The sequence below is a fragment of the Sinocyclocheilus anshuiensis genome, unplaced genomic scaffold, assembly GCF_001515605.1.
Source record: "Sinocyclocheilus anshuiensis isolate Anshui unplaced genomic scaffold, SAMN03320099.WGS_v1.1 scaffold403, whole genome shotgun sequence".
NCBI classification, from domain to species: Eukaryota; Metazoa; Chordata; class Actinopteri; order Cypriniformes; family Cyprinidae; genus Sinocyclocheilus; species Sinocyclocheilus anshuiensis.
The window spans coordinates 256,189-268,029 of NW_015552553.1; the positions used below are offsets into that span (position 1 = coordinate 256,189).

The 11,841-nt window shown below is 38.1% G+C and overlaps 1 protein-coding gene across 1 annotated transcript in view; it reads left to right on the forward strand.

Annotated features, from left to right (window-relative positions):
• LOC107664510 (zinc finger ZZ-type and EF-hand domain-containing protein 1-like) overlaps positions 1-5,481 on the forward strand; it is a 46,423-nt gene extending 40,942 nt beyond the window's left edge. The window contains exons 59-60 of the mRNA XM_016455096.1: positions 1,497-1,568; positions 3,364-5,481. Of these exons, the coding sequence (XP_016310582.1) occupies positions 1,497-1,568; positions 3,364-3,444 (153 nt within the window). The 3' untranslated portion in view covers positions 3,445-5,481. The remainder of the gene's footprint in view (positions 1-1,496; positions 1,569-3,363) is intronic.
• Positions 5,482-11,841: the final 6,360 nt, after the last annotated feature.

Here is an 11,841-nt window from a genome sequence, read left to right on the forward strand (position 1 = left end):
TGCTGGTGATGGTAAAACTGAATTTTTAGCAGGATTACTCCAGTGTTCCGTGTCACATGATCCTTCAGAAATCATTCTAATATGTTGAATATGTTTTCAATGCTGACAAACAGTTGTGCTGCTTAATATTTTTGTGGAAACTTTGATGAATAAAAAGTAAAAAAAATATATATATTTGAAATGGAAATCTTGTGTAACATTATAAATGTGTCACTTTTGGAAACTTTTGATAAATTTAATGTGTCCTTGCTGATTAAAAGTGTTTATTTCTTTTCTTTTTTTTTAATCTTACTGACCCCAAACTTTTGAGTAGTCTACAGTATATCATGTAATTTATTCACATAATTTGTTTATTTGCAGCCTCTTTCCTTTTAGTAGTGCATTTCAACCAGTATGAGCAAAATAAGGATGGACAGCAAAATAAAAATTGATATCTATGTGCAAACTTCCTTTTAAATGTTTAACAACAGTTGCACATCTTTGGTGCTGTACTTGTTCAATTTCCCATTTGTCATTAGCATTCACATTTCTAGACTAGTGTGCCATCTGGAGTTCATGAACATATTTCAACAGGGAATGGCTGATTCTTGCCAATCTGGACATCAGTATGCATTAGCCTTGTCAACCTTGTTGTGTGCTGCTTATACTGTACAAATTGTCACAATAGAAGGTTTACCTTGATATGAATGTTCATTGTTCACTGATTTTTCAGGGTGTAACAACACAATATGACAACAAACCATTATAAAATATTATATTATAAAATAACAAACCATTAACTACAAGTTTTGCCTCGATAAACTCCTAATTTGCTGCTTATAAATAATTAGTAAAATAGTTGTTAAGTTTAGGTTTTATCAGGATTAGAGATGTAGAATATAATCAGGCAGAATATGTGCTTTATAAGTACTAATAAACAGCCAATATGTTAATAATAGGCATGCTAATAAGCAACTAGTTATTAGTGAGAATTGATCCATATACCCACAATAATTTTTCTTAAACAGTGCACCAAGTTGCTCTGCCTACTTAACATAACATGTTTAAATGGGCTTTACATTTTGTAGGTTCCACCATACTCCCTCAAAAGTTCTCCAGAGATTGTATTGTACAGAGACAGTCTCTGCATAACACAGAAATACTTACTTAGAGACTCTGGACTCTTAAACATGATCAATGTGAAATACCTGGAACAGTGCAAATACTCCTACCTCAGGAAATTAGAAATCAGGGCTGATTTAGATGGTGTCTGGTTTGATTCAGAGTTATGTCATCAACAGCGTGGTGCTGTTCCAAACCCCAGATTAACAGCTCATGTTGAGCTACAGGAGCGAGAGCCAGTCTGGTGAATAACAGTGTAGTCTAACTGGCCTTGAATTCAACTGACCTATCATCAGATTGCTTGTTTTCTATATCGGTGACCTTTAAAGGGGCTAAATGTGTCATATTCATGTTGAACATTAAAGCTGTCACGTGTCTTTTCATTTGTCCATCAGGAGCAGGACATTCTGCAGGAGTACCTTCTTGCTCTCACTACCAATGAACAGCTAGTAGTGCACACTGCACAGGTAAGACTACCACAGTCCCTGTAGTGTTCTTATATATTTTGTTTTATTTTACAATTTAGTATCCTTCAGTGTTTAAATCAAGGGCAGACAACAAAAAAGTACAAGCTAAAATATGATTACAATACAAAAAAAGCTCAAGTATAATGGAACGAAACAGTCATCGGTGATTCAGATGATCAATGAAATTCCTATTTAACAATAAATTCAATAAATGGATCTTTAAGAGAGTCATTTAGTAATCTAAGCTGTTGGGAATGTAAGAATGCAAGTAAATGAAAATACAGAACAGCCTTTTTTTCAGACCAGGCTTTATGAACAGTCATGAGCATGTCTGAGAAGCTATGCCATAAACACCACATTTGTAACAGTAAAGTAACAGGTTTACGTAAACATTAAATAAATATGGCCTGTCCGTTTAACTTGTTCATTTAGTGCAATTCATTGTTTAAAAAAAGGCAGTAAAAATTAATAGTACCAGAGAGCCATTTTATGGAATTTGATTAATTGACATGCAATTATATTTGTAATCAATGTATACCGATGAATAATTTGACATAAGGGAGGAGAATGACGGTAGACTTTGGTATACAGCTAGTAAGGGTTATTCCGTCAAAGATGACACACAGTATTAAGACAAAAAACTGCTGTAGCCATGTTCAAATGAGTACACAGGTTTTCAGTGGTGATGGTTCACTGCTTAAAATGAGATGTGGCAGAGCCATAAAGCTGCTAATTCACAGGAAGGACAGGAAACCGCAGCACAGTGGAGAGGTGAATGTTTGTCAAATGGACGGCTGCATCCAATGTCCCACTATATGCTGATGAGTTATAATGATCCTCTAATGTCTAATGGTGTGTTAATGAGCTTGTTTTATTAGCAAACCCTGATGACTGACAGTCATTGTACAGTATGGCTACTTGATGAAAAATTAATGAGTGTATTTTATTATTACCGTACAGTAGCATTCCCATTTCTTTGTTGTTTTCATGTTGCTTCTTTTGCAGGAACATTCGTTTTACTACAAATTAATACATGCGATTTGGGAAAATACTTCTCTACACTTGACACTTCTCTAATAGTAAAAGTGTTTGACCTTTGTTCACATACTGTAGATAGATAACAGCATTAGTGACTAAATTGCCCTTGGTGAAATAAATATTTGCGCTCCTCATCACATGACAGCTCTCACCAAATATTATGCTAAAACAGCTGAACATCAGAAAGCATATTGATAAAAACACCTGTGTCGATTCTCGCACGAGGCGTACGAGTTCCCATCATCCATATACATGTGTGTGAGAGAGAGTGTGTTTGTGTGTGGGCTGTGGACAACTCTATTGCATTTAGTCATTAACCCCATTATTGTGTTTGGTGTGGCACAGCCTCATCTCCGGCACAAGGAACACATTGTGTTGTGTGGGACGGGATTAATGCTCTGTATTTATCTTATCCCGAGCACCTTTTCAGCTCGAATAAAAACATGCTTGTAATATCCAAACAAGTGGTTTGATGTTGTTAACAAAATAGCCTTTTTGTGCCAAGAAAGTTTTTAAATGGGTCGAACGGTGACATATTTGAAGTGTGATAATTGTGTGTGGGTGTTTTTTGATGAGCTTTGAGGGCCACAGGTGTGTGAAACGGTTTTATAAATTACCCACAATGTTTTGCTTAATGGGTTTTCTCTCTCTCTTCCTCTCGCTGACTTTTTTCTGCCATTGTTGCCCTCCTCTTTCTTTCTCCTGCTGTACTCATTCACTTTTCTTTATATCGTTCTCTCCCTGTTTTATTACACAGGCGCTGAAGAACATCGCAGCCATCAGCCTCTCCATTAATTACCCAAATAAATCCACTAAGCTGCTCAACCTGTCCCCGTGAAAGAGGGATGAAAGAGAGATCGAGATGAGAGAAGGGAAGCTTGCCAAAGGCCCATGGGAATGGCCTTCTGCGCTCGACGGCTGCGGCAGGAGCAGGCCACATATCGTCTTCCAGAAAAACCCACCCCTGTGCTGTTTAATCATAAAGTGGGGGGCACGGCAATCTCATCTCTTAATAATCGCTATTTCTCATCTGGTTTAGGCGAAGATGGGTTTTTTTTCTTTTCACTTTACCTCCGCTTTAACCATGCGAGTTTAGTGGGCTATGCCAAATTAGTTTTCTTACCCATAAGCACATAAGTTTTTTTCTCCATTCCTTCGTTTTCTTTTTATGAAAAGCCACTGTGGGCAAGACAATCGATCAAAGTGAAAGCAGGTCACCTTTTTCCCTGCCTCACACACTCTCCCTGGATTGCCTAAAAATACGAAGCTGCCGGCGCAGTCTCATCCTTCAAAGTGGCCCGAGACTTACGTATACGACGAATACATCGATATCTATCCGAAACCGTGGGGCCTTCTCTCTGTTCACCCTCAGTGGAGCCTGAGCTGATGTTTATTCAGTACTAGCAGCTAGCAGTTACACTCGAAAACCACATGCTTCTAGACAAATGTCAGCTGATGGTTGTGAGTAGGTAAAAAAAAACAAAACAAGTTTGACGTGCCATGTGAGTCCAGAAGTCGCTGTTTGCCTTACAAGTGCAGCTCAAAGTGATCTGGCAACTGATTGTGGGTCAGTTAGCAAAGTTATAACACGTCCTAGTAAGAGGAATGTCAGCGCTTGTCTTACATTGTCATGTCCCAGATTCTCAACTCACTTATGCTGCATACCACCAGGAAATATAAAGCATTATGTACAGAAATATCACTTTATGTTGTGCTGCATGCAACACTGGACTAAACCATGATGTCCATTACTGTTAGTGACATCGGTTGGTGTATTCTGTAATATTGTTGCAGTTGGAGACATTCTGTTTGATCGGTTGATCGACACAGAATTGTGGGTTTAGTGGATGGTCTTAAGGTGCAGGACTTGATAATCATAATCTTCATTGATCTAGTGATTGAGACTCACCAGTATTTTAACTGTGGTGACATGGATACGGTTATGGAAGTTGTGTTGCTTTAAAATATCTATTTATTATTATTACAGGGACATTATTGGGTGAATTTCGAGTGAAGCGTTTGATTGGCTAATAGAAAGATTTGTTGCCGTTTTGAAGGTCAGGTAAAGGCTGTTCTTAGTTCTAACCAATGTTTATCTAAATGTCTTTTTTTTTTGCCCTGTAGCCAAACATTTCCGTTTTTTAATGAAATATCGTAGTAGTATTTTTTGTTCTTGACAGGGGTATTCAGATTTTTAGTTCAGTTTGATTTCATTTTAGTGGGAAAGGAATTGAGACGGATGGTTATTTATGCCAAAGAATCATTATTGTTTGAAAGAGAAGCATCTAACGCAAAGAAATTCATCTTTATCTTCCTGAAGGAGGCTCTAATGATGGCGTGGTCGGTGGTGGTGTTATAATAGAAAAGAAGGTTGAAGTGATCCTTTAGTCCTCACTGTGTTTGTTTACATGAGTACTAGCATGGAGCACTGGCTACATTTGGTGCCGCTGCTCAGCCTCGGGGTGGGTTTCTAAATGTCTGCCAGGAAAACTTCCTGTCACTTTAAAGCCTCAGATATTAACAAACGATGTGCCTATGTTGAAAATGAAGCAATCTTCATTTAATCTTCATATCATTGTAAAGGTCCTCTCTTCAACTCTATTTTTAAAGAAAATGATAGTTTAATTTGGAGCATTTCTATCTATTTTATTTTTATGAATGTCTTTTTTTGTTTCAGAGCTCATGGCTTCAATTGCTTTGAATTTGACATGAATGTATATAGTTGTGAATATGGATAATTGCATAAATAATTCATATGAAAATGATTTTTCATGTCAGCCCCCCACGTTAAAGAAATGTCAGAATAGTGTACTATATTGTTGTAAGTTTACACGTGATCCTTTTGAATTGATTTGCTATGTCACACACACACACACACACACACACAAAAGAAACAACAAAACTGCTTTGAGTTAATTGCTCATTTGTTTTTAATTAAAAAAGCAAGATATGCAAATTCATGTGCCTGGAGGTTTCCCTCTCTTTTAAGGAAAGTCATTTAAAAGTCAAAACCCCCTAGATGACAATTCAGTCTTTTGGAAATTGTTGGTGGGTTGAAAAGGATTCCAGTTTTATACCATGTATCAAAACCTAAAGTGAAAATTCATTTGTACCTATTTGTGATATATTTTACTTACTTTTGAAGTCATAATAACGTGTTTGGTTTAAGTTGTTTCTCAGTTTTCTTAGTTTTTTTTTCATTTAGTTTGTGTTAATGGTAATAACACTACATTGAGCTGACAGAAGAACTGAAGTAGAATTATTTTAAAAAATGAATTTTTTAACACTTCAACCTTTAAACTCAAATCACAAAATTTCCCATGAAACTTCCATTTAAGTGTAATTTTTTTAGCCATTACTTCTGGGATATTCATATTCCTCAACGTTTTTTTTTTTGTTGTTTTATTGCTCAAAACCTTTTCCATACTAAAAATTCCATATAATTTTTGCAGCCGTTAAACAAAAGCCATCACATTTCGCATGCGAGTGCATAGGTATTAAAAGGGTCATATGATGCGATTTCAAGTTTTCCTTTCTCTTTGGAGTGTTACAAGCTGTTCGTGAATAGATAAGATCCCTGAAGTTGCAAAGACTAAAGTCTCAAACCCAAAGAGATATTCTTTATCAAAGTTAAGACTCTGCCACACCCCCCTAAAACGGCTCGTTCTAACACGCCCCCACATATCTAGGTCACTATGTGGGAATATCTGCATAATGCGCCCAACTGTGCACGCAAAGAAAGAAGGCGTGGTTTCAGTAACCGCAGTTAGTGTTGAAGCAGCCATGTCAGGGAGTCTGAATCAGCTACTGTTTTGTTACTAGTTTAAGTATTTGCTATTGACTGTTCAAATGCGGAGTTTTGCGCATTGTGTGTGTGTGTGAGAGAGAGACAGCATCACATCACAGTAGTCAGCTGTCTTAACCGCCGCTTGTGTACTGCATCATTACTGTGTTCCCCTTTCGGGCTTGAGCTGATGGTAAAACTAATGACATTATTTACTGTCTTTACATTTATTTTGAAAGATGAAGCTCGCGATTATGGTAAGGGGCGTTACATTTCCGACGAGTGCTTGCGGTGTTCGGCCAATCACAATGCACTGGGTCAGCTGGCCAATCAGAGCAGACTGCGCTTGTCAGAAGGAGGGACTTTGTAGAAAACGAAGCGTTTGAGAGAGGCGGGGCATAGAGGACCTACAATAATGTACAGTATTTGAAAAATAATGTGTTTTTTGAACATTAAAGCATGTCAACATATTCTGTTACACCAAATACACAAAATAATGATCTTTAAAAAAAGCATCATATGACCCCTTTAAGACATTTTCCTGTTATTTCTGATTTGATCTACTTTGTTTCATTTACCCTGTGCTGAAAGGACCCATTCATCTCCAACTGCCTTACATTTGGAGCCTGGAGCCTCGAATGTGCCGTGGTACTTAAAAGTTACACTAAATTACACATAATCCATCTTTTATGAAACTGGACTCTAACTTCAATAAAATGTAACATTTATAAGTCCATTAAAACAATAGTTTTGCAACCCTCCTTTCCCCCATTGCCATTTGAATCTTAACACCATCCCCAGCATCCCGATCCAACTGAGTATGAACAGCAGAGGTGTCTGAGGTGTCACGTCTATATGTGTTTTGACTTGGCAAACACATGGACCCTCCCTTTAGCACTACAAATAGTCCCTCCCATGTCAGCATTTTCTTCCCTCCTAGAATGTAAACCATCTGTTGTTTTATTATAACCGTTCGCCTAAATATAGTCTCTCGCTTTCAAACACGGTCGCCCCGTGACACAGCCACACCCTGGCGTTTGAATTAGTTCAACTCATCTTCCTGAATAAATATGGACCGCTTTGCCTCATAATACCACCAGCGTTTCTCGCTGCCTCCCTCTTTCTCTCCCCATTCACAGAAACACTGAATGACGGATGTGTCATTGATGAAGATGATGATGGTGATTGTGCGGGAGAAGACGGTGATGATTCAGAGGCGCTCTGAGCTGTAACATCCCCCTCATTCCCTGTGAGTCAGCTCTCCTCACACCCCCCACCCACCTCTTCTGCGTCTCCCTGCCTTCCCGCGAGCTGGACACCGACAGTAAGTCCCTACAGCTGCGACCGCACGGGGGGAGATGATGATGATGATGAAGTCATCCGGTGGGGACGTGAGGCAGTGGGTTTGAAGAAGTATAAATAGCCTGTGAAAACGGAATGGCGCGAAACTCGCTCTTCACACCTACACCTCGGATATAGGAAAAAGGGTAAAGGGGAAAAGAGAGTGAGGGGAAAAATGAGGAAAGTGACACACGGAGTAGCCTAACTGATAATCTGCAGATGCGATGGTTTTTCGAGGAAGGGTGGGAGGCTTGGATTCAGGCTTCGCTGAAGAGGAGTTCGGATTAATGGTGCTTTCACAGAATTTGATTTATGTTTTAGCTCATTGTCATATATGCGGGAATAAGGGCTTCCGCTATGGAGGACCAAACCTGCAGAAATACACAAAAAAAAATTATAAATGTGTGTATAAATGAATAAATACGCAAACAAATAAATAAATGTGTGTATACATACACGTATTCTTGTTTAAATACGTATATAAATAATTAAACGTGTGATGAAAGATAGGCAAATAAATCAAATAAATTGATGGCCAAATGGAAAATGTTTAAGGAAATACTAAACTCATCCTAACTGTAAAATAAACTAAATTCATATCTACACTGTGAAAAAAATTCCTGTAGAAATTACAGTAACTAACTGGCAGCAGTTCGCTGTACAAATAAAAATAAGAGATGTAAATCAACTGTAGAGAACTGTAAATTAACAGTTCATTACTGGCAGCAACCACAGCTGCCAGTATTCTAACCCGCGGCAACAGTGTTAAGTAGCTCAATTCCGCGGGAAAACCGGGGACTTGGCAACACTGCTTATGACCCGACCGCGCTATAGCGTTTCCTTGTTTACCGCTGTAAACAAAGCAGAGTTGTGCTTTATACGGAGAAGAAAATGCCATTGCCATCGAAACTTTTCTCAAGACAGTACCCTTCAGTGATGCATTAATATAACCCCATAAATGTAATGCATTTTTGTACTTATTTTACTGTTTTTTTTCGGGATCTACTGGGACAGTGATAAAGATCTACTGAGATCGCGATCGACGGGTTGGCGACCACTGCTTTAAAGGGAATTAGCATTTTCTAGCCAAGGGTTCCCTTTGGAATTTCCCATGGATTTTTATAATAATAATTTTCGACGAGATCGATGAGGTTTACGCATTTTGTTCAACAACATGAATTACACACATACCTCACGCACTACAATCTTAAAAATAAATCTATGGCATCTATGGTTCCATGGTGCCTTTTGCACCAAAAATGTTTCCAATAAAATGTTCTTCACACTGAGAAAAAAAATGTCTTTTAAGAACTGTTCACTAAGAATATTTTCATAGGGTTGGCCAGGTAGGGGCCTGTATTTACAAGTGAAACTTGGAATTATCTGTGATTCCCGACTTGCAGTATTGTATCTGTATGCAATTCTGTTCTAAATGGTAATTAGTAATTTCACAAAGTTATTAAATTTTTTTTGTGCTGAATTTCAATAATAGTATTAAGGCAATACCTACAAAAAGAGATTAGACTACAAACGTAAAGTTATTCACTAAGTAAACTGGTTTGTTAGATATCTTACACTAGGTGAAACAATGGTTTTCAATTCAGTGTAGAAAACTTACAGCCTCTTGTTGTTCTTTGGTTGTGTTTTGTAACTTCTATATTCTTTTTCTGACTTAAATGCAAGACATTTCACAATAACGAATTGCCAATTCGGAATTAGGAGCATCACAGGTTCAGTGTTTCATCCGTGTTTCTGGCGCTCATCAAAACACCCCTTCCATCACAACTTGGCAACTCGTTGAGTTTCCTCCTATTAAATACATCTATTCATGTGCTCAGAACTCATGATTATGGCATTTCTGACTCCACTTGAAGGGCACATGACATGAGAAACTGAATCACATCCATGTGGTATTTATAGTCCTTATGTAGCATCTGGTTAGCAATTTAGCTAGCAACTGTGCTGTCAACTGTGCTCTCAGTCATCCACGTCTAGTTTTACTTTGGTACTGTAGCTGAACTGTTCTTCTGCTGTGGATGTCATTGGCTGTCTGCCACTAGCATTGTACTAGTTCCAGTATAATTAAAGAAGTCTGACTCAAGACTACAGGCAGGCAGATGCACAAGAACAAAAATTTTTATTTGTATTTACAATATTGCCATCAGGGTTGTTTTATCTGTGCTTTTTATGCATTACACTTAGGAAAAAGGTGACAGTTTCATAGATGAAGTTGTGCCCAATGGATGTGAGGATTAGATTCTTATTACACAAACAGGAAGAATTTTGTTCTTTTGGGATACAAAGGCCTTTGACAACATGATTGTTTGAATTAGCTGAGAATGGGTGTGTGATTGGCTTTCTATAGCCATTAAAGGGTGGAGGGTAAGGGGTAATGGACCAACATTTCAATATTTTGCTAAGCTGCAGATCACTTTTATGTCTTGCTACCATATGCTCGAACTTTTCAAAGTTAGGAGCGTACTGTTGCGTTTCTTTGTATCTCATGATTATGTCTTGTCCATTGCCAATGGTTTTGAAATTAAATGCTCCGTAAGCACATATGGGTGTGATGTTTGGGTGTCCACTATACAGTTTATGTAGAGTCACATTATATGTTTGACCAAGGAAGTGTTGTTTAAATGTTGTGTGGACTTTTAGCTATAGATTAACATGTATTTGCAAAGGTTTGCCAATGTACTAGATGTTCAAAATGATCTTTGAACAACTCATGATCACTTAGAAACTAGTTGAACTGAAATACTCCTCTTGTTCATTAACTGACACTGTTTATTTCTTGTTCTTCTCATGTCTCAGACTATCCTGGTGGTATGTCTTTTTAATGTCCAGTCACGAAATGAAACCGAGGCGAAGAGCTGTGTGAAATGAATCTCATCGCTGTGAGTGTGCTCTAGAGAAAAGCAATGATCTGATCTCTGACTTCTGTCAAACGCTGCAGGTTTGATTTTCTTGTATGTGAGAAAGAGGCTGAGAGAAAAGGCTTGTTTTGTGTGTTTGGGGAGAGAGTATTTGCATTTGTTTTCAATTCTCTGATGTCAAGCTCCATTGCAATGCCAATATGCAGTGCAGGGCCAATTTGAGAGGATCTGAAGGTGAGCTCTGCTTCACTGGAGTCAGCTGCCCTCAGTAGCTCATCTCCTGAGACACTCGAGAAGAACTACACACACACACACACCCCTCATCGTGATGAATTAAGAAATCCTTCTGTCAATACACTGTGGCTAACTTCAGTTTTTATCCTTAGGCAAAGATAAAATACTTCATTGTGAATATCTTTCTCTTTATATGTCTGCATTGTTGCAATATACTGTAAGAGATTTAGACTAAATGTTTCCTGTTTCTCTCTGTCTCTCTTCCTATGGCTTTGTTCAGAATGAAATACTGCATGAAATGCATTTGCATACACCATGGGGCTTGGGGCTAAGTTTGGGGCTGGTAAGAGTTTGCAATTAATTTCTCAAGGCTGCATTTATTTGATCAAAAATACAGCGAAAACAGTAATACTGTGACATATTAGTACAGTTTAGAACAACGGTTTTCTATTTGAATATATTTTAAAATGTAATTTATACCTGTGATGACAAAGCTGAATTTTCAACATCCATTACATGATCCTTCAGAAATCACTCATTAAAAATGTCTTTATTGTCACTTCTGAGCAATTTAATGTATCCTTGCTGAAAAGTTAAAGGGGTCATATGATGCGATTTCAAGTTTTCCTTTCTCTTTGGAGTGTTACAAGCTGTTCGTGAATAGATAAGATCCCTAAAGTTGCAAAGACTAAAGTCTCAAACCCAAAGAGATATTCTTTATAAAAGTTAAGACTGGGCCACGCCCTCCTAAAACGCCTCTTTCAAACATGCCCCCACATGTCTACGTCACGATGTGGGAAGATTTGCATAATACCGCCCAAATGTTCACGCAAAGAAAGTAGGCGTAACTTTATTGTTGCTGCCACCACCGCTGCCATGTTGTGGAGTCGCTGTGTGTTTCGTTGCGAAAGCGAAATTACTTTGTTTGGCCTTCCAAAAGAGGACACGACTAGAAATCAGTGGTTAAGTTGTATTTACAACACTGTTCCAGAACAGTTTA